Source organism: Colletes gigas, unplaced genomic scaffold (genome assembly GCF_013123115.1).
Source record: "Colletes gigas isolate AHSC1104 unplaced genomic scaffold, ASM1312311v1 Colletes_gigas_Sc00038, whole genome shotgun sequence".
NCBI classification, from domain to species: domain Eukaryota; kingdom Metazoa; phylum Arthropoda; class Insecta; order Hymenoptera; family Colletidae; genus Colletes; species Colletes gigas.
In genome coordinates this window covers 1,124,165-1,145,566 of record NW_025106667.1, presented here as the reverse complement: position 1 = coordinate 1,145,566, position 21,402 = coordinate 1,124,165, and the positions used below count along the sequence as shown (strand labels likewise).

Here is a 21,402-nt window from a genome sequence, read left to right as displayed (position 1 = left end):
TCAATAGGTCTGGGTTAGGTCTGGGTTAGGTCTGGGTTAGGTACGCCCAAATCGACAATTTATCATGTGTTGGTAATCGAAAAAAAATGAAAACTGTTATTTCAATACAGAATCGAACTGGTCATATAAGAAATTTACTCAATTCAATAATAAGAGTCGTTTGATTATTTAAAATTTCCCAGGCAGTCAAAATGACTGCTTTTGGGCGATATAGATATAACACATATAATGAAGGAGAGGGGAGGTAATTAGAATTATTAATAAACGCATTTATATGTCGTAGAAAAGGTCAGAAAATTCTAAGAAATTGTGTCATTATATAATTGTTTTTCTAATTGAAATTAAAAAGCAGTCAAAATGACTTCCTTGGGCAATCTAGTGTTAAAGAACGATCGAAAGGGTTGAATGTCTCGTGTGAAAGGAGAGTGAGACGGCGAAAGGGGTTGAGGGTTGAAACAAAGACTGGCGAGAGTGGCTGGGATACTCGATGATTTCACTTGCGAAGAAAAAGGAATAGAAAGGAAGGAGAAGGAGAGGAGGGAAAGGTTCCTAAAGGTTTTGGACGTGCGTGTCACGTGCCACGTGACTCGCGGCGCGGTAGATCTGCGCGGCGCGTCATTGCATGAAGATCGCGATGGCGGCTGCCTTTGAGGGCTCGGCCTGCAATATTTCAGCCGCTGACGAACACGGAATGCCTGCCAATTCGCCCAACGTCGCGGCAAAACTATTGTTTAATCGCGACGCGATGTCCCTAAGGGTGCGTTCAGAACGAGCAGATCGAATCATTTTAAATATTCAGTGTTCCAATCGTTCCCTAAACCACGTCTCGAACGGATATTAATCACTTTGGGATATATAACATTTGGACAGTTTATACAATTCTCATTTACATTTCAAAAGACTAAATAATATTTATTTAATAGATCAACACTTACAAACTTCAATCAATTTCCTAGAATAATACGTAAAAATATTAACTTTCCTATACTGTGTATATCTCTACTCCGTACGTAGGATCATAATTCACAAAATATATTCATTCTCTGATTGTCAATCATTTGATTTTTAAATTAACAGTGACGATTCCTCCTTTTGCGTGGGAATCCTTAAATAATTGAAAATAAAGTAAGTAGCAGGTCAGTAGATTAAATTCTAGAGTTTCTACCAAAATGGCTACCTACTTTATTAATACTGTAAATTCTAGCTTAGCTTATTTTAATCGTATTACTATTATTTTAATGGTTTTAATTAAGTTTCAGAAGCGGGATTGCTGTGATACAGAGAATTTTTATTATCGTTTTAGTTACATGGCCATGGTCCGAAAGTGGGCCGAAAGGTATGGTCGGAATTGGGTGTGTGAGGATCGTGCGGTTGTCCTCAGAGTGGAATTTTCATCGTTTCCGAGATTTCAGTAGGTATCTCGCGACGCCCATGTCCAGATATCTAAAACAAACACCATTTAATAACAGAACAATCGAACCGACCACATCTTAGAATAAAACTTCACTTTATAACTTCTTTCGTTCGCTCAATTCTAAATTTCTAACATAATGATATTACTCTGGAAATATCTCGAAATTTCTAAACATTTAAATTTCCAATTATTTCGTACAATAAAGTCACATTAATATTATTATATTAATCAGGGATGGGCAAGATTCTCATTTAAATCCAAATTTTATACAAAACGAAATTTGTTTATTCGCCTAATGTATTATTAGTAAAATCGTGATAAATATGTGTTTAATATAGCAAGTATGATATAAATTTCCCACCCATAGTACTCCATGTTTTTCTTTTCTTTAAGTTGCTCTCCGCGCAGTCTCTGAGTAGTAATTAAATAATTACTTTACGTTTTAATTGCTTTGTAACAGTAATATAATAAATAAACATGTGTTAAACAACACTTGCATCCTTTTTCTTTAACCATAAATTACTTAGTTTATCCGAATTCGTTAAAGATTAATTGCTTGAAACGAATTAACTCTTACATGATGTTTTGCAGATAAAACAATGTTACGTTTTATAATTTCTTATCAGACGATAAAAACTGCCTTCTTGTTGGCTCACCTGTTTTGCAGAGTTGTAATTTCCCGTTTCTTTTGCCTTTTTTCCAAAGTAATTCGACTTCCGTCGCTCGAAACGAACCTAGACGCGATTGCCGTTGATTTTTCAGGTGGGCCGGTTGTGCCTGAAGGTATGTTCGTCAATCTTTTGCCCTGACGGTTTTCCTTGGACTTCCTTCTGACGTTTAGATCCGACGAGACCACGATCTCGTCAAAAGTTTGTCCGAAAACGGCTAAAACGAAGAAAAAACTAAAATTAATCGACAGGAAACAAAACTTGATTTTTATTTAAGAAATAAAATTCTGATTCTCTAATTATGTCAGAGGGTTCCTCACTTAAGCTCTATACTTTAGCTTTGTGGCGTCGCCTCCCATGCTCCCATGCTCGTTCGAGGAGTGTGTATGTTACAGTGAAACACCGAAATCTGGAGACTGTCGACTTTCACCGGTGAATGTCAACATTCACATAGTCGCTTAGTGTATGTCCGAAATATTTGCTAAACACCCTTATTTCTGACTTACACCGGTAAATGTTGACATTCACCATGCACTAATGGTGAGTGTTGAACATGTTGGAGATTTATATTTTCTTCTCCGTAATTCAGTCGCTATAAAACGTCACAAGGATGACGTAACTTTTTCGCCTCTCTTTCTGAAAGGATCTAACCCAGACCTAACCCAGACCTAACCCAGATCTAACCCAGACCTAACCCAGACCTAACCCAGACCTAACCCAGACCTAACCCAGATCTAACCCAGACCTAACCGAAATTTAATCCAGACCTAACCCAGACCTAACCGAAATCTAATCCAGACCTAACCCAGACCTAACCGAAATCTAATCCAGACCTAACCCAGACCTAACCGAAATCTAATCCAGACCTAACCCAGACCTAACCGAAATCTAATCCAGACCTAACCCAGACCTAACCGAAATCTAATCCAGACCTAATCCAGACCTGACCCAGACCCTAGATTTGGGTTAGGTCTGGTTTAGGTCTGGATTAGATCTGAGTTAGGTCTGGGTTAGGTCTGGGTTAGGTCTGGGTTAGGTCTGAATTAGATCTGAGTTAGGTCTGGGTTAGGTCTGGGTTAGGTTTGGATTAGATTTGAGTTAGGTCTGGGTTAGGTCTGGATTAGATCTGAGTTAGGTCTGGGTTAGGTCTGGGTTAGGTCTGGGTTAGGTCTGGATTAGATCTGAGTTAGGTCTGGGTTAGGTCTGTGTTAGGTCTGGATTAGATTTGAGTTAGGTCTGGGTTAGGTCTGGATTAGATCTGAGTTAGGTCTGGGTTAGGTTTGGGTTAGGTCTGGGTTAGGTCTGGGTTAGGTCTGGAATAAGTCTGGGTTAGGTCTGGGTTAGGTCTGGGTTAGGTCTGGATTAGATCTGAGTTAGGTCTGGGTTAGGTCTGGGTTAGGTCTGGGTTAGGTCTGGGTTAGAAAAAGATCACGATTTACTGCAGTATCCATTTAGTATAAATTAGGGTATCGGAAAAAAAATTAAGAAAACGTTGCTCGCGTTATCAAAGCTTGCATAAGACAGACAAAGCTGATTGACTCCGAGCAGAACAAAGGATTTGGCGGGAGAGAGCCAATCGCTTGTTTTTTGACTCTTCTGTTTTGGACCTCCACCAGAGCATATCTGCGATTGTCGACACACACCGGAGAGGGTCCGAATGTACAACAATGTTATGAAATATTCGATCTTTCACCGACGTATTTGGTATCTGTTGACATTCACCGGTGAAAGTTGACATTCTCCAATTTCGATCATTCACGGTAACATGTATATAGCAACCGAGGGGTCGGTCGAGCGCTTGTGAGAGCGCTCGCCCTCTGGTGGCGAGCATGGGAGGCGACGCCACAGCTTCATAAAGTTAAAGTTTCATCCCTTCCCCCTTTTTAATATTTACGAGTAATAATAAATTCCGGAATTAGAAAATTGTAGAAAAGTATTATTCCGAACAGGAACTCCTTCGATGTTAATATTTAAAATATTTTTTAGAAAAAGGGTGAAAACATTGAAATGCAAAATATAATAAAAAATTAATACTGTTCGAAGAAGCAGTCAATAGGAAATAAAAACAATTAGCTAAAATTAAAATTAAAATTAAAATTAAGTGACAACTTATTAGAATGCAAGTTATAACGATTGATTGTGAAATTATTTCAAAGGTAATCTTTTAATGTATCAAAAATAATATTATGATAAATCATTTAGTTTCACTTATTTTCGCAAGTAGCATAATTAAATTACGCATATTGTAATATTGTAGATTTAATAGAAAGAAATGTTTGCCCTTTGGAAAACATAATAATAAAGAAGCAATATAATTTCATTTAAAGAGCACTTCCGGCTAAAAATATACACTCGTTACAACTACAGACCAGAACTAACGAACGATACGAAACAAGTGAATTAACATAAAAAAGACATTAATTAACCACGAACCATAATCGAGGAATGAAATTGCATTACTATAGAGGGTCATAAACATAGTGATCAAAACGTTTAAAATAAATTCAAAGAAAATATTTCTCATCTATAATTTTTTTCAAGTAACAATTCAAATTATTATTTGATTTAAGTTTTGAATTAAATTAAAGAAAGAAATGGTTCGTTCGAGGTATAGAAGGTGTTGTGTTGCATTTAAAAAATTTGACGTATATTATTCGGTGCATAACAGACATGAAACAGTATAAAGGAAATCAAGGTTGCGGTTGCATGCTGGACTGCACCACTGTACTCGCGTACGCTTTTTTATCTGACTTAGAAAGCTCGCCAATGGCGAGCAACAATTTCCCCGTGACGCAATATTCGCACAGAAATACCCGTCGACTTATTAATTATTCATGACACGCGAATAATTTCATCAGATAGTCTTTACTTACGTTTCTGATTGTATGGTTGCTGGGCGTGGACAATTACACAGGCTAAAGTGATCACCAAAAGGGCCAAGAAGTTCGCCATTTTGTGAAGTTTAAAGTTTTTCGTTCAATTTGTGACGAGGTCCGAAATATTGGTTAATCCTGTAAAAAGATAAAACGAGTGAATCAGAAAATCGTATTTTCGTTACATAAAAAATTTTCTTTGTTCATAGATTAATTCAGGTATTTTAATAAATCTATTTTTAAGATATAATGTTTGATCAAAATGATCGAATAAACCTATACTCTGAGAAACTTGAACGATTCAAACCGAATTAGAAAATAATCGAATATAATTCTCCCAATTTTCTCATTCCTGTTTCGTTTTCAATAAATTGCTGCTGTTTCCCAGAACTACACGTAAACATAAAACAGCAGACCACCATAAGAGAATACCAAAGAACTCTAAAGAGAAGAGTTTGTTACGAGAACTACTGAGAAGCTCAAATTTGATCGAAAGGATCGTAGAAAATATCAAAGAAAGTTCGTTCGGGGAACCAATCACAAGGTATCAAACACTTGCAGGGTTTTAAACTCTGGAAAGAAGTGTCGAGGGGGATTCAATTATAAAAATGTACGTTTCACGATAAGTAAGAATATCATATTCTTGTTCGAACCATAGATAACTGAAACTATCAAAGAAAAACTATGAATGATCACCAAAGATAATAAGAACTATTTTTAATGGAACTGGAAAGTAGAAAGTCACGAGGACCACACGAAAAATCTCACTCAGAAAGTAAATCAACAAAGATATTAATCTGGTTGATCTAAGAGACTACCATGGTGATACTAGCCAGCTGCAAATTATATAATCTACTATATAATCTTGAAAAAAAAGAGTTACAACGAATTGAGAAAGGAAGACTGTGAAAAATCACTGAAGATCTTAAAAACTACTTGAACAACTATAAAAATAGTGCCGATGACTACTGAGACCATTTTCTTTTTAACCCTGAGAGTAATCTGACTGATAAAAACTAGCAAGAAAAAACTTCATCACCTATGGAAGCAAAATGTAACGATAAAATGACGTCGACACAGTATGAAACTCGGAAGGAAGAAAAATTTGAAGAAGACCACTTGGGAATCGTCTGGAATCGTTAGGAAAACTACGTCACGATAAAAGTAACATCTGCACAGAATAAAAGTGTCAAAGACCACTGAGAATGTTCTGGTTAGGTCAGAGAGGATTGGATCTAGCAAGGTGAAACAGAGTTTAAAAGTGAAAAGATGAAACTATGTGGATGAACTGGAGAGGAAAGAGCGGTGATGAGGGTAGTTGCACTGGGATCTAGGCGACTTACCGACGACTTGACCAGAAGATACTTTCCGAGTCGACAACCGCACGAGAAATGCAAGCACAATGCCACGGAAGGCTTGAAGAGAGCATCGCGTAATGGGTATAGTGCGTGGCGAACAGGAACACGGATGGGGGATAAGGGCCTGGTCCGAGGCGCCGTGTCGTGGACCCAACCACAGACTGTAGATCGTTGCACCGGACAGACCGCTTTCTATTTCACTTTTTAACCCCCTCTACGCCCCTCTGCGTCTCGCTCGAAGCACCCGATCCGACTGGTTTGCCCGCTCACCAGGAGTATACGTGTCCAGGAGCGGCTAAACAATGCTTAACGACCACGACGACGGACCTTTAACGAGCCCCTTTAATGCATCTCCGGTGTCACGAACGTCACTTCTTTCCACCATATCGAATCGCGCACCCCTCCTTGCGATCATCATTTTCAACCTAAAATTATTCAACATTACTTAATATAAATAATATTAATAATTTTCAACGAACCCTATTCTTCAATTTCATCTCATCAACCCCTAAATTATAGTTACGGAACACCCTCTATATACGAATTTCTATCAAATATGATAACTAATTCTATTAAATATAAATAAAAATCTAAATTAAATTAAATTAATTGAATTTTTTTTTAAATAAATTTTTAATTATAGTTACGGAACACCCTGTATATACGAATTTTTATCAAATATGATAACTAATTCTATTAAATATAAATAATCGTATATCATAAATAAAAATCTAAATTAAATTAAATTAATTGAATTTTTAATTATAGTTACGGAACACCCTGTATATACGAATTTTTATCAAATATGATAACTAATTCTATTAAATATAAATAATCGTATATCATAAATAAAAATCTAAATTAAATTAAATTAATTGAATTTTTAATTATAGTTACGGAACACCCTGTATATACGAATTTTTATCAAATATGATAACTAATTCAATTAAATATAAATAATCGTATATTATAAATAAAAATCTAAATTAAATTAAATTAATTGAATTTTTAATTATAGTTACGGAACACCCTGTATATACGAATTTTTATCAAATATGAAAACTAATTCAATTAAATATACATAATCGTATATTATAAATAAAAATCTAAATTAAATTAAATTAATTGAATTTTTAATTATAGTTACGGAACACCCTGTATATACGAATTTTTATCAAATATGAAAACTAATTCAATTAAATATACATAATCGTATATTATGAATAAAAATCTAAATTAAATTAAATTAATTGAATTTTTTTTTAAATAAATTTCGAATTATAGTTACGGAACACCCTGTATACACGAATTTTTATCAAATATGATAACTAATTCAATTAAATATAAATAATCGTATATTATGAATAAAAATCTAAATTAAATTAAATTAATTGAATTTTTTTTTAAATAAATTTTAAATTATAATATAATATTAAATTTATTGTACTAACAGTTTCATTGTGATCAAACAAATACTTTTGCTGAAAAAAACTAGACACAAACATTAATTTCACATAAGTATCTCAGTCCCTGGTAAATAAATAATTAATTCCAAGTAATATAAATATATTATATCTATATATATAAAAATAAGTTGTCCTATGTTCGTGATTTTATAACTCGAGAACCACTCAACCGATTTTCAAACGAGTACATGCGTTGGAAAGGTCTACTTTCACTGATGGTTTATAAAAAAAAAAACATCGAAAAATTTCTACGAATATGCGTTATACGCGCACTTTTATGATGGTGTGTTTTCCCTATATAAAATGTATTTGGCCCGCGCGATACCTCACTCGTAGCAGTACTGCGATGTTACCGCCAGGTGGCGAAGCTTCTCGAGCGCTTTCTCGCGAGAGAATTGCATTATCGCGGATATACATGTCAGGACGATCGTTTGGTCATAAATTGCTTTTGCACAAGGTCGGGCGAAGCCGAGACGGGGCATGCTAGTTTAGTTATATTTCTTTTAAACCGCATACATTGCTTTATTACCATTTATACTCTTCGCATTCGTAATATCTTTTTCCAAAATCGACTGTTTTTCTAAGATCGAGAGTGATGAAGTTTCAATTTGTTTTCTTCACGCAGTTTATGAGCTCTCATCATTGCTTTTCTCATTTGTTTCTAGGTATGGGATTAGTTCGATGTAGGTATGGAAAGTAGCCCTTAAATGTGAATCCTCGACAGAAACATGTGCTTTTTGATGAGCTCGCGTTTACGGATTAGAAAACGGTTTGAAAGTGGGGATATTTTCATCGAGGTGGAAATGATTTCGGGTATAAGTGAAAGGTAATGGTGGAAAGAGGTTAATTTGCATGAAGTAACAGGCTTTCTTCGGTGGGAGAAAGTTTGCAGGACGGGGTCGCGAATAATGCAGCCCTGCGTCGAATATCGCGTGTGCAGATCGTCCGGTCATTGCACGCTGCTCTTCGGATCCCAATTTTTAGGTGTTCGCTTTTTCCAAGCCCTCTCCACTCTTTGGCCTCCCTTTGTGCTGTTAATTCTCGGGCCCTTCGGTCCCTTCCTCCGTCCTCTTCCATCCTTCCTCGACCGTGCTCGTCCAACCCCCGTATCTCTCGATGCACCGTCGCGATATTTTGTCGGTTTTATTTCCGAGAACATCTGGTGGTTGCCGTACGGACAAAGGGAACTCGCTCCCAGGAAATCTCATCGACGGAGGGTGGCGCGCCACGCCGCCCTCTACGCTCCTCTCCGCCCTGGTTCCTTTATTTACTTATACCTAGTGACGTACAATGTTTGTAAACAATGGCCACGGACGGGACCCAACCGATCGCCGACGGAATAAATCAGGGTCAGACGATCACTCGATGGATCACCGGGAACCTCTGGAAAATAGTTTTTTCAACTTGTCTCGCGTAAACTCCAAGATCCTCGACAATCCACGACGACGGAATAAATTAGGGTCAGACGATCACTCGATGGATCACCGGAACCTTTGGCAAATTCAGAGTTTTTTCAACTTGTATCGCGTGAACTCCAAGATCCTCGACAATCCACGACGACGGAATAAATTAGGGTCAGACGATCACTCGATGGATCACCGGGAACCTCTGGAAAATAGTTTTTTCAACTTGTGTCGCGTGAACTCCAAGATCCTCGACAATTCACGTTAATCTCTAATAGCAAGATGATTAGAAACTATAAGGTTGATGCATAATTATCCGGCGTTTATATCGGCTCGTTTTTCATCAGTGAAAAGTAGCGTTTTGTTTATTATTTTTGTATGAAAATAATCTTCTGTATTGTTTTAGAAAAATGCGTGTCGAAAACCTTATTCAGACTCTAGATCTGGGTTAGGTCTGGGTTAGGTCTGGATTAGATCTGAGTTAGAGCTGAGTTAGGTCTGGGTTAGGTCTGGATTAGATCTGAGTTAGCTCTGGGTTAGGTCTGGATTAGATCTGAATTAGATCTGGGTTAGGTCTGGTTTAGGTCTGGGTTAAGTCGGGGTTAGGTCTGGATTAGTTAATAATCCAAATTATCTTAACCCTTTGCACTCCTATGTCGAGTGTGATTCGACATCAATTTTGATCTCAGGAGCACCTTCGTCAAGTCTCACTCGACATTATTTCAAGTCCAAACCAAACAGATATCATACACTTGGAAATTACAAAATACAACAACAGTGTAAATGAGACCTAACCCAGATCTAATCCAGACCTAACCCAGATCTAATCCAGATCTAATCCAGACCTAACCCAGATCTAATCCAGATCTAATCCAGACCTAACCCAGACCTAACCCAGACATAACCCAGACCTAACCCAGACCTAACCCAGACCTAACCCAGACTTAATTCAGACTTATTCCAGATCTAACCCAGACCTAACCCAGACCTAACCCAGACCTAACCCAGACTTAATTCAGACTTATTCCAGACCTAACCCAGACCTAACCCAGACCTAACCCCCGTTATCAGCGATGAATTGGTCTGGGTTAGGTCTGGAATAAGTCTGAATTAAGTCAGGGTTAGGTCTGGGTTAGGTCTGAATTAAGTCTGGGTTAGGTCTGGGTTAGGTCTGAATTGAGTCTGGGTTAGGTCTGGGTTAGGTCTGAATTGAGTCTGGGTTAGGTCTGGGTTAGGTCTGAATTAAGTCTGGGTTAGTTCTGGGTTAGGTCTGGGTTAGGTCTGGGTTAGGTCTGGGTTAGATCCTTTCAGAAAGAGAGGCGAAAAAGTTACGTCACCCTTGTGACGTTTTATAGCGACTGAATTACGAAGAAGAAAATATAAATCTCCAACATGTTCAACACTCACCATTAGTGCATGGTAAATGTCAACATTTACCGGTGTAAGTCAGAAATAAGGGTGTTTAGCAAATATTTCGGACATACACTAAGCGACTATGTGAATGTTGACATTCACCGGTGAAAGTAGACATTCTCCAGATTTCGGTGTTTCACTGTAACAATACCACCGACCGAAGTACCTACGGACTATCACGTCAACCGCTCTTTGAAAAACTGGCAAATGAATAAGATTTACGACGATTTGGATGACTTGGTGGCCGATGTCAAAGCGTGGATCGTCTCTAAGAATCGTGTCTTCGTCGCTCGAGGAATCGACCGTCTGCCAAGCAAATGGGAAGCAGTAATTGAAGTAGACGGTGACTACGCTCCCGAATAATCGTTTAAACAAGTTTTTGTCAAATATCGTTATTAATTCTGTTAAATAAAATTTGTTGAGAAAACGCCGGATAATTATGCATCAACCCTATAATTCCTTGACGCGATGTTCTCTGTCGACTCCCTAATCCTATTACCAGGTTTTGTTTGTTTGGACGCAATAACAGGAGTTGGTGGTTTCGGTACGCATAATCTGAGATCTGCACTCTCCCGAGCGTAGGTTTTGCGCATAAATAAAACTACGGTATGGAACCACTTGTGATCTTTAACCCCTCCGAGATGACTCCTGAAAGGGAGACTCCGTGCAATTTACATACCGGGATTCACTTGACCCGGCGCATTTAATGATTGTAATTCATGAGTCCCCATGAGTGATGTTATTTGAACGATTCGCCGTGTAGTTCGTAATAATGTCTTGGACTGTGGTAAATTAGCCTGATTGTCGAGTTGGATTCGCTGGATTGTCCTTCGTCGCGATTATTTCGCTCCTTCACACTGTTTAAACAATATATTACCTTTATATTGACGTTTGCACTGTCTTGTAATAATAGCAAATTATATAAGTATATTTCATAATATTTATTGCGAAAAGAATAAATTTTATTTTACAATATTGACAAACAATGAGAAATATTTTCTTTTAATATTTTGTTGCTCCACCTATTGTTCGTATAACTGCTAATAAACGATAAATTTATGACGATGAATTTTTACTATTTTACGATGAAAATAAATAAATTTAATTATTCAATGATCTGAAATTGTCCCCCCTTAATAATAATTGTGCCCAACAATTCTCAATAACTAACTCCTTTTTTATGTAAATTTTAAATTAATGTTCACATATAAACATGACATGTGTCTCAACTTCCAACTTTTTGAGTGTTAATTTTGTTGTTACATAAAAATTTGCACACTTGAAAAGCGTACAAGTACATAAGGAAGATTAAGAATTCAAATACTTTGTGGTTTCTTTGAAAAAAAGTACGATTCAGGCGCACAGTGCTCTTTCAATGCACTTGAAAAACAAAGTTAATAACAATAATTTTGGTCGAGCTACTGTCAGATCGTTGCAAAGAAAAGAGGAACGAAATTGCTGATCCAGACCTTCAAGGAGAAAGCATAATTGACTTAATACCGGTTATTCTACCTGAAACGCGATTATTGTGTTAATAAAACCTCCCAAAAGTCCGAACATAGGTTCGCGTATAGACGCGATTATAGGGATTTCCATAGGTACTCCACTAATCGCTAGAACCTATCCTGAATCCTCGATGGTTACTATCATCGCCAGAATATCTAAAGAATACAATAACGATGACCAAGAAGGGAATTAAAAGAAGGCCCAGGTTGACATTTTAGATATAGGCGAAAAGGTGATTATAGGGATTTCCATAGGTACTCCACTAATCGCTAGAACCTATCCTGAATCCTCGATGGTTACTATAATCGCCAGAATATCTAAAGAAAACATTAACGATGACCAAGAAGGAAATTAAAAGAAGGCCCAGGTTGACATTTTAGATATAAGGGAAAAGGTGTTTATAGGGATTTCCATTGGTACTCCACTAATCGCTAGAACCTATCCTGAATCCTCGATGGTTACTATCATCGCCAGAATATCTAAAGAATACAATAACGATGGCCAAGAAGGAAATTAAAAGAAGGCCCAGGTTGACATTTTAGATATAAGGGAAAAGGTGTTTATAGGGATTTCCATTGGTACTCCACTAATCGCTAGAACCTATCCTGAATCCTCGATGGTTACTATCATCGCCAGAATATCTAAAGAATACAATAACGATGACCAAGAAGGGAATTAAAAGAAGGCCCAGGTTGACATTTTAGATATAGGCGAAAAGGTGATTATAGGGATTTCTATTGGTACTCCACTAATCGCTAGAACCTATCCTGAATCCTCGATGGTTACTATCATCGCCAGAATATCTAAAGAATACATTAACGATGGCCAAGAAGGGAATTAAAAGAAGGCCCAGGTTGACATTTTAGATATTGGGGAAAAGGTGATTATAGGTACTTCACTAATCGCTAGAACCCATCCTGAATCCTCGATGGTTACTATCATCGCCAGAATATCTAAAGAATACAATAACGATGACCAAGAAGGGAATTAAAAGAAGGCCCAGGTTGACATTTTAGATATAGGCGAAAAGGTGATTATAGGGATTTCCATTGGTACTCCACTAATCGCTAGAACCTATCCTGAATCCTCGATGGTTACTATCATCGCCAGAATATCTAAAGAATACAATAACGATGGCCAAGAAGGGAATTAAAAGAAGGCCCAGGTTGACATTTTAGATATAGGCGAAAAGGTGATTATAGGGATTTCCATTGGTACTCCACTAATCGCTAGAACCTATCCTGAATCCTCGATGGTTACTATAATCGCCAGAATATCTAAAGAATACAATAACGATGGCCAAGAAGGAAATTAAAAGAAGGCCCAGGTTGACATTTTAGATATAGGGGAAAAGGTGTTTATAGGGATTTCCATAGGTACTCCACTAATCGCTAGAACCTATCCTGAATCCTCGATGGTTACTATAATCGCCAGAATATCTAAAGAAAACATTAACGATGACCAAGAAGGAAATTAAAAGAAGGCCCAGGTTGACATTTTAGATATAGGCGAAAAGGTGATTATAGGGATTTCCATTGGTACTCCACTAATCGCTAGAACCTATCCTGAATCCTCGATGGTTACTATCATCGCCAGAATATCTAAAGAATACAATAACGATGACCAAGAAAGGAATTAAAAGAAGGCCCAGGTTGACATTTTAGATATAGGGGAAAAGGTGATTATAGGGATTTCCATAGGTACTCCACTAATCGCTAGAACCTATCCTGAATCCTCGATGGTTACTATCATCGCCAGAATATCTAAAGAATACAATAACGATGGCCAAGAAGGGAATTAAAAGAAGGCCCAGGTTGACATTTTAGATATTGGGGAAAAGGTGATTATAGGTACTCCACTAATCGCTAGAACCTATCCTGAATCCTCGATGGTTACTATCATCGCCAGAATATCTAAAGAATACAATAACGATGACCAAGAAGGGAATTAAAAGAAGGCCCAGGTTGACATTTTAGATATAGGCGAAAAGGTGATTATAGGGATTTCCATAGGTACTCCACTAATCGCTAGAACCTATCCTGAATCCTCGATGGTTACTATAATCGCCAGAATATCTAAAGAAAACATTAACGATGACCAAGAAGGAAATTAAAAGAAGGCCCAGGTTGACATTTTAGATATAGGGGAAAAGGTGATTATAGGGATTTCCATAGGTACTCCACTAATCGCTAGAACCTATCCTGAATCCTCGATGGTTACTATAATCGCCAGAATATCTAAAGAATACAATAACGATGACCAAGAAGGAAATTAAAAGAAGGCCCAGGTTGACATTTTAGATATAAGGGAAAAGGTGTTTATAGGGATTTCCATTGGTACTCCACTAATCGCTAGAACCTATCCTGAATCCTCGATGGTTACTATCATCGCCAGAATATCTAAAGAATACAATAACGATGACCAAGAAGGGAATTAAAAGAAGGCCCAGGTTGACATTTTAGATATAGGCGAAAAGGTGATTATAGGGATTTCTATTGGTACTCCACTAATCGCTAGAACCTATCCTGAATCCTCGATGGTTACTATCATCGCCAGAATATCTAAAGAATACATTAACGATGACCAAGAAGGAAATTAAAAGAAGGCCCAGGTTGACATTTTAGATATAGGGGAAAAGGCGACTTAAAAGGTGTTCAGGGTCTGACAAGTCGACCAGGACCAGGACCATTTCAATTATTTTTGACAAATCGATAGTTGATATCCTCAAATTCCTTTCCTTGAACCTTTGAGAACCTTGTCCACTGATTCATTTTGGAAGCTCACTTTCTGTCTCACCCTTTTCCAACCCTACTTATGTATATTCCGCGTTTTGTCCCTACATGGTTCTCATAACTTAGTACTCCTACGTTTAATAAAGATAAAGTATTATTAAGAGAAATACAACAGAGTCTTTATGACAATAATCGTACCTAAAACTTGCTTTCCTTTGATATTAAAAGAATAATTGGTCACAATTCTTGATAACTCTAGAATATTAGGTTGTTTTCTACTGCAACTCGAAGCAATATTTCAAACATTCCTTTGGCAAAGCCAACTTGATGTTGACATTTTTAAATTGTTTACCCACTAATAAGGCTGGAGATTCCATTCCCTGTCTCCAATTATTAAGCGATTTAGGGAAGATTTGATCTTGTTGTATGCTACCAAAAATAACATAAATAATAACAAAGCAATTTGTTTGAAATTTCCGAAATCCCCTGGACTGAGAAATTTCGTTTGTTTTCAACGAAATTGGAGATTTTATCCTCGTGAATTTCAGAATGGCCATAAAATGATTCGAAGTGAAGTGAATTTAGCTGGTCTGCATAGAGCCGTAAACTATAATATGTTATTTTCTATTCGATTGGATAATAAATGAGAGGGTCTTGGAAGGAACGAGGGGTCCCTGTGTAGGCGCATTTCGGGATGAAAACAGACCGGTTCGTTGGCCAGGCGGGGCCCCTTGGCTGCGTTCTGCGTTGATCCTGTATGGAGGTACAAGTACCCCGGTGCACCGACAATATGGTGTCCGGATCCCTTTAAAACGAGTTAATCCGTCTGCCTGGCCGTCTGCCTATCGCCTGAGAACCAAGAAGATTCATTTTCCCTTTGTCCATTCTTTTTCACACCGTACGAAAAGGAGCGGTGCTCAATAGGACAATGCCGTATAGGGCAGTACGCGAGTTTACGAGACTCTGCTCGCAGACAACCGTACCGGAGGAACGCGCGAGCGCAACTTTTGAATAATCAACGCGTAGGCCCAAGCTTGGCTTTGTGAGCGGGCCTCTTCCTTCGTGGCCTCGGGCCGAGAGGCCCGAGAAAGGGAAGAAAGAGGGACAGAGACGTCAAAGACACTCGAAAGGAACTGACGTGCGCCAAGATTGTTGCATCTTCGAGCTCGCGGGACCTGCTGGACAGATGTTCAAAAGCAATCGTTCGTCCGGTGACACTGGACCAGACTATTCCGTACACCATTTTGCTCCTTTAATTCCCCGAGTTCGTCAACCTCCCATTCGTGAACTCTCTTCGAGGAACTAGCTGCCTCCTTCGACCATTTAACCAACTAAACTACTCATCGACCATTTTTAGTTACGTCACACTTAAATATTCTTATTTCCTAAATTCTTGGTTTAACCCTTTGCACCCCAAAAGTTCTCTTTTCTCAGAAAAATTTCACAATTATTATAATTTATATTTTATTTGTTCATTTCGTTGATTCTGTTTAAACTGAATGATGTTTTTATTTTCTCGTAATAATGTAAATCGGTAGTGGGCAGAGTTCGTTAACCCGCCACGCCGTGAGTTTACGGTCGAAGAAGGGAAGAATCTCGAGATCCTTTCTCGACCAATGAAACGCGCGTATTCCAACGGTTTACGGCTTTCTATAATCGTAGGGAAATTATAATCACGATGCTTGCTGGAATCTCGTTTCCGGATCGCGCAGAAACTATTATACCAACTAACTAATCCTCCTCCACCAAATTCCTATCAAGCCATTATTATTAACTCGTTGCACTCCAATGGCGTCTTTATGCCGACAAATATAATTTTAATAAAAATTATAAATTTTTTTAGGAAAAGGAATATTTTCACACCACAGAATTGCATCGATATATCCAATTGTTCGTATTAATATTTACCAAATAATTATTATTTATTGCGTTCGAGTCCTGAAACTGAATTGGTTATTAGTAGACTGCGGATGTTTATGCATTTATGGGGAATTTTAATTCTCAAGAAACTACAGAATGCACTTAACACATTACCGACCGATAGCCTATTAATCGACTTCTTTACCGACCGATAGCGTATTAATCAACTTCTTTACCGACCAACGCTTACCGGTCGGTAAAGTGTTAACATGCAAAAATATAAGAAATATTATATTTAGAGGTTGAGACAGCCCTCTGCGAAGCTTCCGTTTCATTAGTTCTATTAATAAAACTGTGAATTTGCATAAAGATCCGCGGTCTAGTTATCAGGATGAAATAGGGAATATTTATTTTCCCCCAGGTGTCGATAACGTGTCTGGAGAATGAAACTCTGAGGTTCTCTGACACGATGAACATAACTGAAAGGTACAGTGTTGATAGCGTGGTACAGTAGCTCGGTCATAATGCACGTTTCGCGATCGAGGGGGGGGGAAGAGGTCGAGGTCTGGGCTCGAGCAATTAATCGCCGCTGGATTGACGAGCATTCTCGCCTCGTAAACAGAAACGAGGCGTACGCCCAGGTATTTTATGCCTGAGAGAATTACAGGAAGAACCGATTCGTGTCGAGTTCGGTTCGTTGCGGTTCTGCACGCAGCTCGTTAAGCTGCGCGGCGCGTGCGCCGACTACACGCGCGTGTAAACTCAATTAATAGTCTTATGGGGTCGGTTATGGGGCATGCCGGTCCGAGCGTGCCTCTGAGAATTGATCGCGTCTCGTGTTCTTTGCTATGTACTTGTGGCGTCAGTAATCCCTCGCTAATGCTCACTGGCTCGCGAACCTTATCGAGGGACGATCTACTCCCACAATTACCACCCCTTTTTCCACACGAAATTCAAAAAAACACTCACAAGGAATGTTTTTCAGCTGTCCATCTCCGATTCTACTAAATTTTTTATACATTTTAACACATTGACTGCCACGTCACCCACATATGGCTGACACGACTTTTCGCCGAGTTAAAAAAATTAATTCTCAAGCTTAAATATGAAAGAAAATAAAGCTAGGTAGGGCCCTTCAATTTTAACGAGTCTGTGAATGTAAATTCAATAAAAAATGACGGGTATGCTATAAACAAAATTTCATTTCCTTGTAATTTGAAGAGTTTGGTCTGGCAGCCAATATGTTCAGGAATTATTTCCTTTAATTAACTTTCTCGAAGAATTCTTTCAAAATAAAAAAAACTCTTTGAAATGTATAATTGATTGTCTCGGTTTAATTTTAAAATGTGCACATTATGATTAATTATGATATTTATGAGAATATTCTGTTAATTAAGGAATTATTTCCTTTAATTAACTTTCTCTAAGAATTCTTTCAAAATAAAAAAAACTCTTTGAAATGTATAATTGATTGTATCGGTTTATTTTTAAAATGTGCACATTATGATTAATTATGATATTTATGAGAATATTCTGTTATTTGTTATGTTAAATGAAACTTTGCGACAGTGGTTACTATATTGTTCTCTTTCTGTTATTATAGGGTAGTTAAATCTAGTGATATTTTTTATTTTCATGCCAACTGATTAATAAGCTACCGGTCGGTAAAGCGTTGATCGGTAAAAAGTCGATTAATAGGCTAACGGTCGGTAAAGTGTTAACGAGTCGGTGAAAATAAATTCAATAAGAAATGACGGGTATGCTATAAACAAAATTTCATTTCCCTTGTAATTTGAGGAGTTTTGGTCTGGCAGTGAACGTGTTACAGGACCGTTTTCATATTCAGAGGGTGCAACGACCCCCTAAAGTTTCAGCTATCTGAAAAACCACCACAGATAGAAGAAAACTTGTTAAGGAAATGTCTCACTGTTTTTTTATGTACAATACATAGAAATGCTGGTGATAAAATTTTTTTGTAACATTCTTTTAAAAGCAATCACAATTTACATAATAAGAAAAAAGAACAGAATTTTTGTTCCGAATCGATTCCCCGCAATCGAAACTAATTTTTCCGGAACAATTTAAAATTTTGTAATGGTTTGTAAAAACAATAGACGGAAATGGCAATGTATTCGTATTTAAGTTATTTATTAATGGAAGGAACGAACGTTACAAAAAAGTAACCAATTCTTATCGAATGTTTTGGTTGATTTTGGAGCGTTCAATGGCTAGGTCGATTTGTATAGTTTAATTTTAAAGGTGATGTCGATGATAAAATGGCGATTATTTATACTAACTTATTCTTTTATAAACGTTCGACTGGACAGGGAGTGGGAGAAATAGTCTAGACTGGCGGAGAGTCTCAGTACCTTTGACTATTGGACGAAGAGTCAGCAATGCTAAACGAGGCTGAGTAGGGTCCTAAGTTGAAGTTGGCGCTTTGGGCGCTAGCTTGGCTCTCGCCATCTCCGTATGCTCCAGCGTTCGCTCCAGCTGCCTCCGCGGATGCTGAGGCACCCGATCCTCCGAACAGTCCTCCGTTTAATCCACCTGATGCAGCGTTAGCTGAAGCACCGTCAGATCCTCCTCCAAACAGTCCTCCATTCAATCCACCAGATTGTGCATTGGCTGAGGCACCGCCAGATCCTCCGAACAGTCCTCCGTTGAATCCTCCAGATTGTGCATTAGCCAATGCATCGCCAGATCCTCCAAAGAGTCCTCCGTTTAATCCACCAGACTGTGCGTTAGCTGACGCTGCACCACCACCTGCGCCACTTTCGGGATAAAATTCACCTGCTCCAGGTCCAAACCTACAAATAATAGAATGGTTAATTGAATAGTCACGTTAATTGCAAAAATGTTTGTTAACACTGTAGCGACACCTCCTGTACTCGCTACCAGAGGGACCGCTCCTCTCGCAAGCGGTTCACTGACTCTCATACAGATACGTATAGCAACTTGCTACGAAGCCTTAGCGATCAGTTCACTAGCACGAAACGCTTCCCTATCCGATCGAAATGATATTCATAACACGTCAGACGTTAACATTAACCCTTTGCACTCCGAATTCTATTTAAATTTTGTTACCAGCAGCTCCCAACGCTTTTAAGTGTTTTATTTGAAATTTACCTATTAGAATATCTGTTTTATTTACATTGTTGTTGTGTTTTGTAATTTTCAAGTGTACGATATCTGTTTGGTTTGGACTTGAAAAAATGTCGAATGGGACATGACGAAGGAGCTCCTGAGATAAAAATTGATGTCGAATCACAGGTCACTCTACATAGGAGTACAAAGGGTTAATAATTGCCCAAAATGTGATGGATACATACCCTCCTTCGCAACCGAACTCGCCACAACCCCCTGGTCTGTGGTGGTTGCGATAATTATTACGACGTTCGTCTCCGTAATCGGATGTCCCCTCATCCGGGAATCCAAATTGCGGCGATCGTTGCTCCCTCTTGGTATCTGTGACAAAATACAAAAATCGTTATCTCGGAGAAATGGAATTTGCAATCACTTGTTCACGAAACACTAGTTGTTACGATCGAAGAACTTGTATGCAGAAAAATAGTAATTTAATGAGAAGATATAAAACTTCATGTAACTCATGTAACTCGAACATTTATCGAAGTAACGAACCACTATGAATTAGTTAAAAAATTGTAAAATTGTAACTTAGTTAACTCAGCGAATAATGGGTTAATAACTTATTGTTAGTCTTTTTTTTCAAGATATTATAGCATAATAAACTGACCAGTTTCCGTAAGTGGGATTTCTTGTTGGTGAACAGGGTTCAGGAAGACGGGGTTCTTGATCACACCCGTTGGTTTAGCTGGACACGTGTTGAATAGGACCGTGAACACTAAAACTATCGGCAGGAATCGCGTCGTTTTCAACATGTCGACAAAATTGTTGGAGAACTCTCGACTTGGTGACCGAAAACACAAATATGAATGAACGAATGTTCACTGTGCACGGTGTTTTTATACGAGGATCCCTTCACCGTCGAAATCGAAGGATGACACCCTGCGGGTGTCCAAAGCTCCCGAAAGATTCAACGATCGAAGACCCCGATTTGTTATTGGCTCCTAACTAGTGGACGACCTTACTGTCCAGGGACGATCGAAAGTGGACCGTAAGAAAGTGTACGAACGTCTAAGGACGCTAATCGGAATATACGAATTTCGACTGGACCGGCGCGTAAATTTGTTTTCGGGGAATTACGCGGTACGATAGTAGGGGACAGAATGAGGAAAAAGTCGGAGAATCGTGTCAGTGGTGATCTCTGGCCCCTAACCGAGACGCTATCGCGGCGATCATGTTTTATTCATTTTACTTTTCGGGGATTTTTCGATGTGAAATTTATCTGAGTCTCGAAAGTTTTCGATGACGCGTTGCCTGGATCAACCGGTCGATCCTAGATCAGATTTTAAGGTTTAGTGTTTTACTTATTTTAAACCTAGGATCACAGTGTATAATTATTTAATAACAGTTAAATTTGAAACGGATCAGTAATTTTTTAGATATCGTGTCGATAGTTCAAAGAAACACGATTCTGAGAAGAAATCTAGCGCTTTTTCCCAGATAATGTGCTTGAACAATATTCTATAATTTCGTAATTTTTTCGAGTTTTAAAATAAAATTTTATTATTCTTTAATAAGTAAACATTTCACGGTTTTGTAAAGCAGTTATTTTTAATATTTTC

The 21,402-nt window shown here is 38.1% G+C and overlaps 2 protein-coding genes across 2 annotated transcripts; both read right to left on the bottom strand.

Moving 5' to 3' along the window:
* Nucleotides 1–1,275: 1,275 nt before the first annotated feature.
* LOC122402647 lies at nt 1,276–6,430 on the bottom strand. The gene is made up of 4 exons (XM_043405606.1): nt 6,299–6,430; nt 4,956–5,093; nt 2,071–2,299; nt 1,276–1,443 (listed from the first exon to the last, which is right to left on the bottom strand). Exons 2-4 carry the CDS (start codon nt 5,032–5,034, stop codon nt 1,392–1,394), a joined length of 360 nt encoding a protein of 119 aa, XP_043261541.1. The 5' UTR covers nt 5,035–5,093; nt 6,299–6,430; the 3' UTR covers nt 1,276–1,391.
* A 12,625-nt stretch (nt 6,431–19,055) lies between these two features.
* LOC122402683 (keratin, type I cytoskeletal 10-like) lies at nt 19,056–20,595 on the bottom strand. Its single transcript, XM_043405672.1, has 3 exons — nt 20,451–20,595; nt 20,026–20,161; nt 19,056–19,503 (listed from the first exon to the last, which is right to left on the bottom strand). The coding sequence occupies exons 1-3, from the start codon at nt 20,593–20,595 to the stop codon at nt 19,056–19,058; spliced, it is 729 nt and encodes a 242-aa protein (XP_043261607.1).
* Between the last annotated feature and the right edge of the window lie 807 nt (nt 20,596–21,402).

Excerpts from the sequence above, each read along its gene's own strand:
- LOC122402683 (XM_043405672.1), bottom strand. The coding sequence starts at position 20,595 with ATGTTGAAAACGACGCGATTCCTGCCGATAGTTTTAGTGTTCACGGTC. Across the intron at positions 20,162-20,450 it reads AATCCCACTTACGGAAACTG|ATACCAAGAGGGAGCAACGA; the intron begins GTCAGTTTATTA and ends ATTTTGTCACAG. Across the intron at positions 19,504-20,025 it reads GAGTTCGGTTGCGAAGGAGG|GTTTGGACCTGGAGCAGGTG; the intron begins GTATGTATCCAT and ends TATTATTTGTAG.
- LOC122402647 (XM_043405606.1), bottom strand. The coding sequence starts at position 5,034 with ATGGCGAACTTCTTGGCCCTTTTGGTGATCACTTTAGCCTGTGTAATT. Across the intron at positions 2,300-4,955 it reads GCAACCATACAATCAGAAAC|CCGTTTTCGGACAAACTTTT; the intron begins GTAAGTAAAGAC and ends TCTTCGTTTTAG. Across the intron at positions 1,444-2,070 it reads ATTACAACTCTGCAAAACAG|ATATCTGGACATGGGCGTCG; the intron begins GTGAGCCAACAA and ends TGTTTGTTTTAG.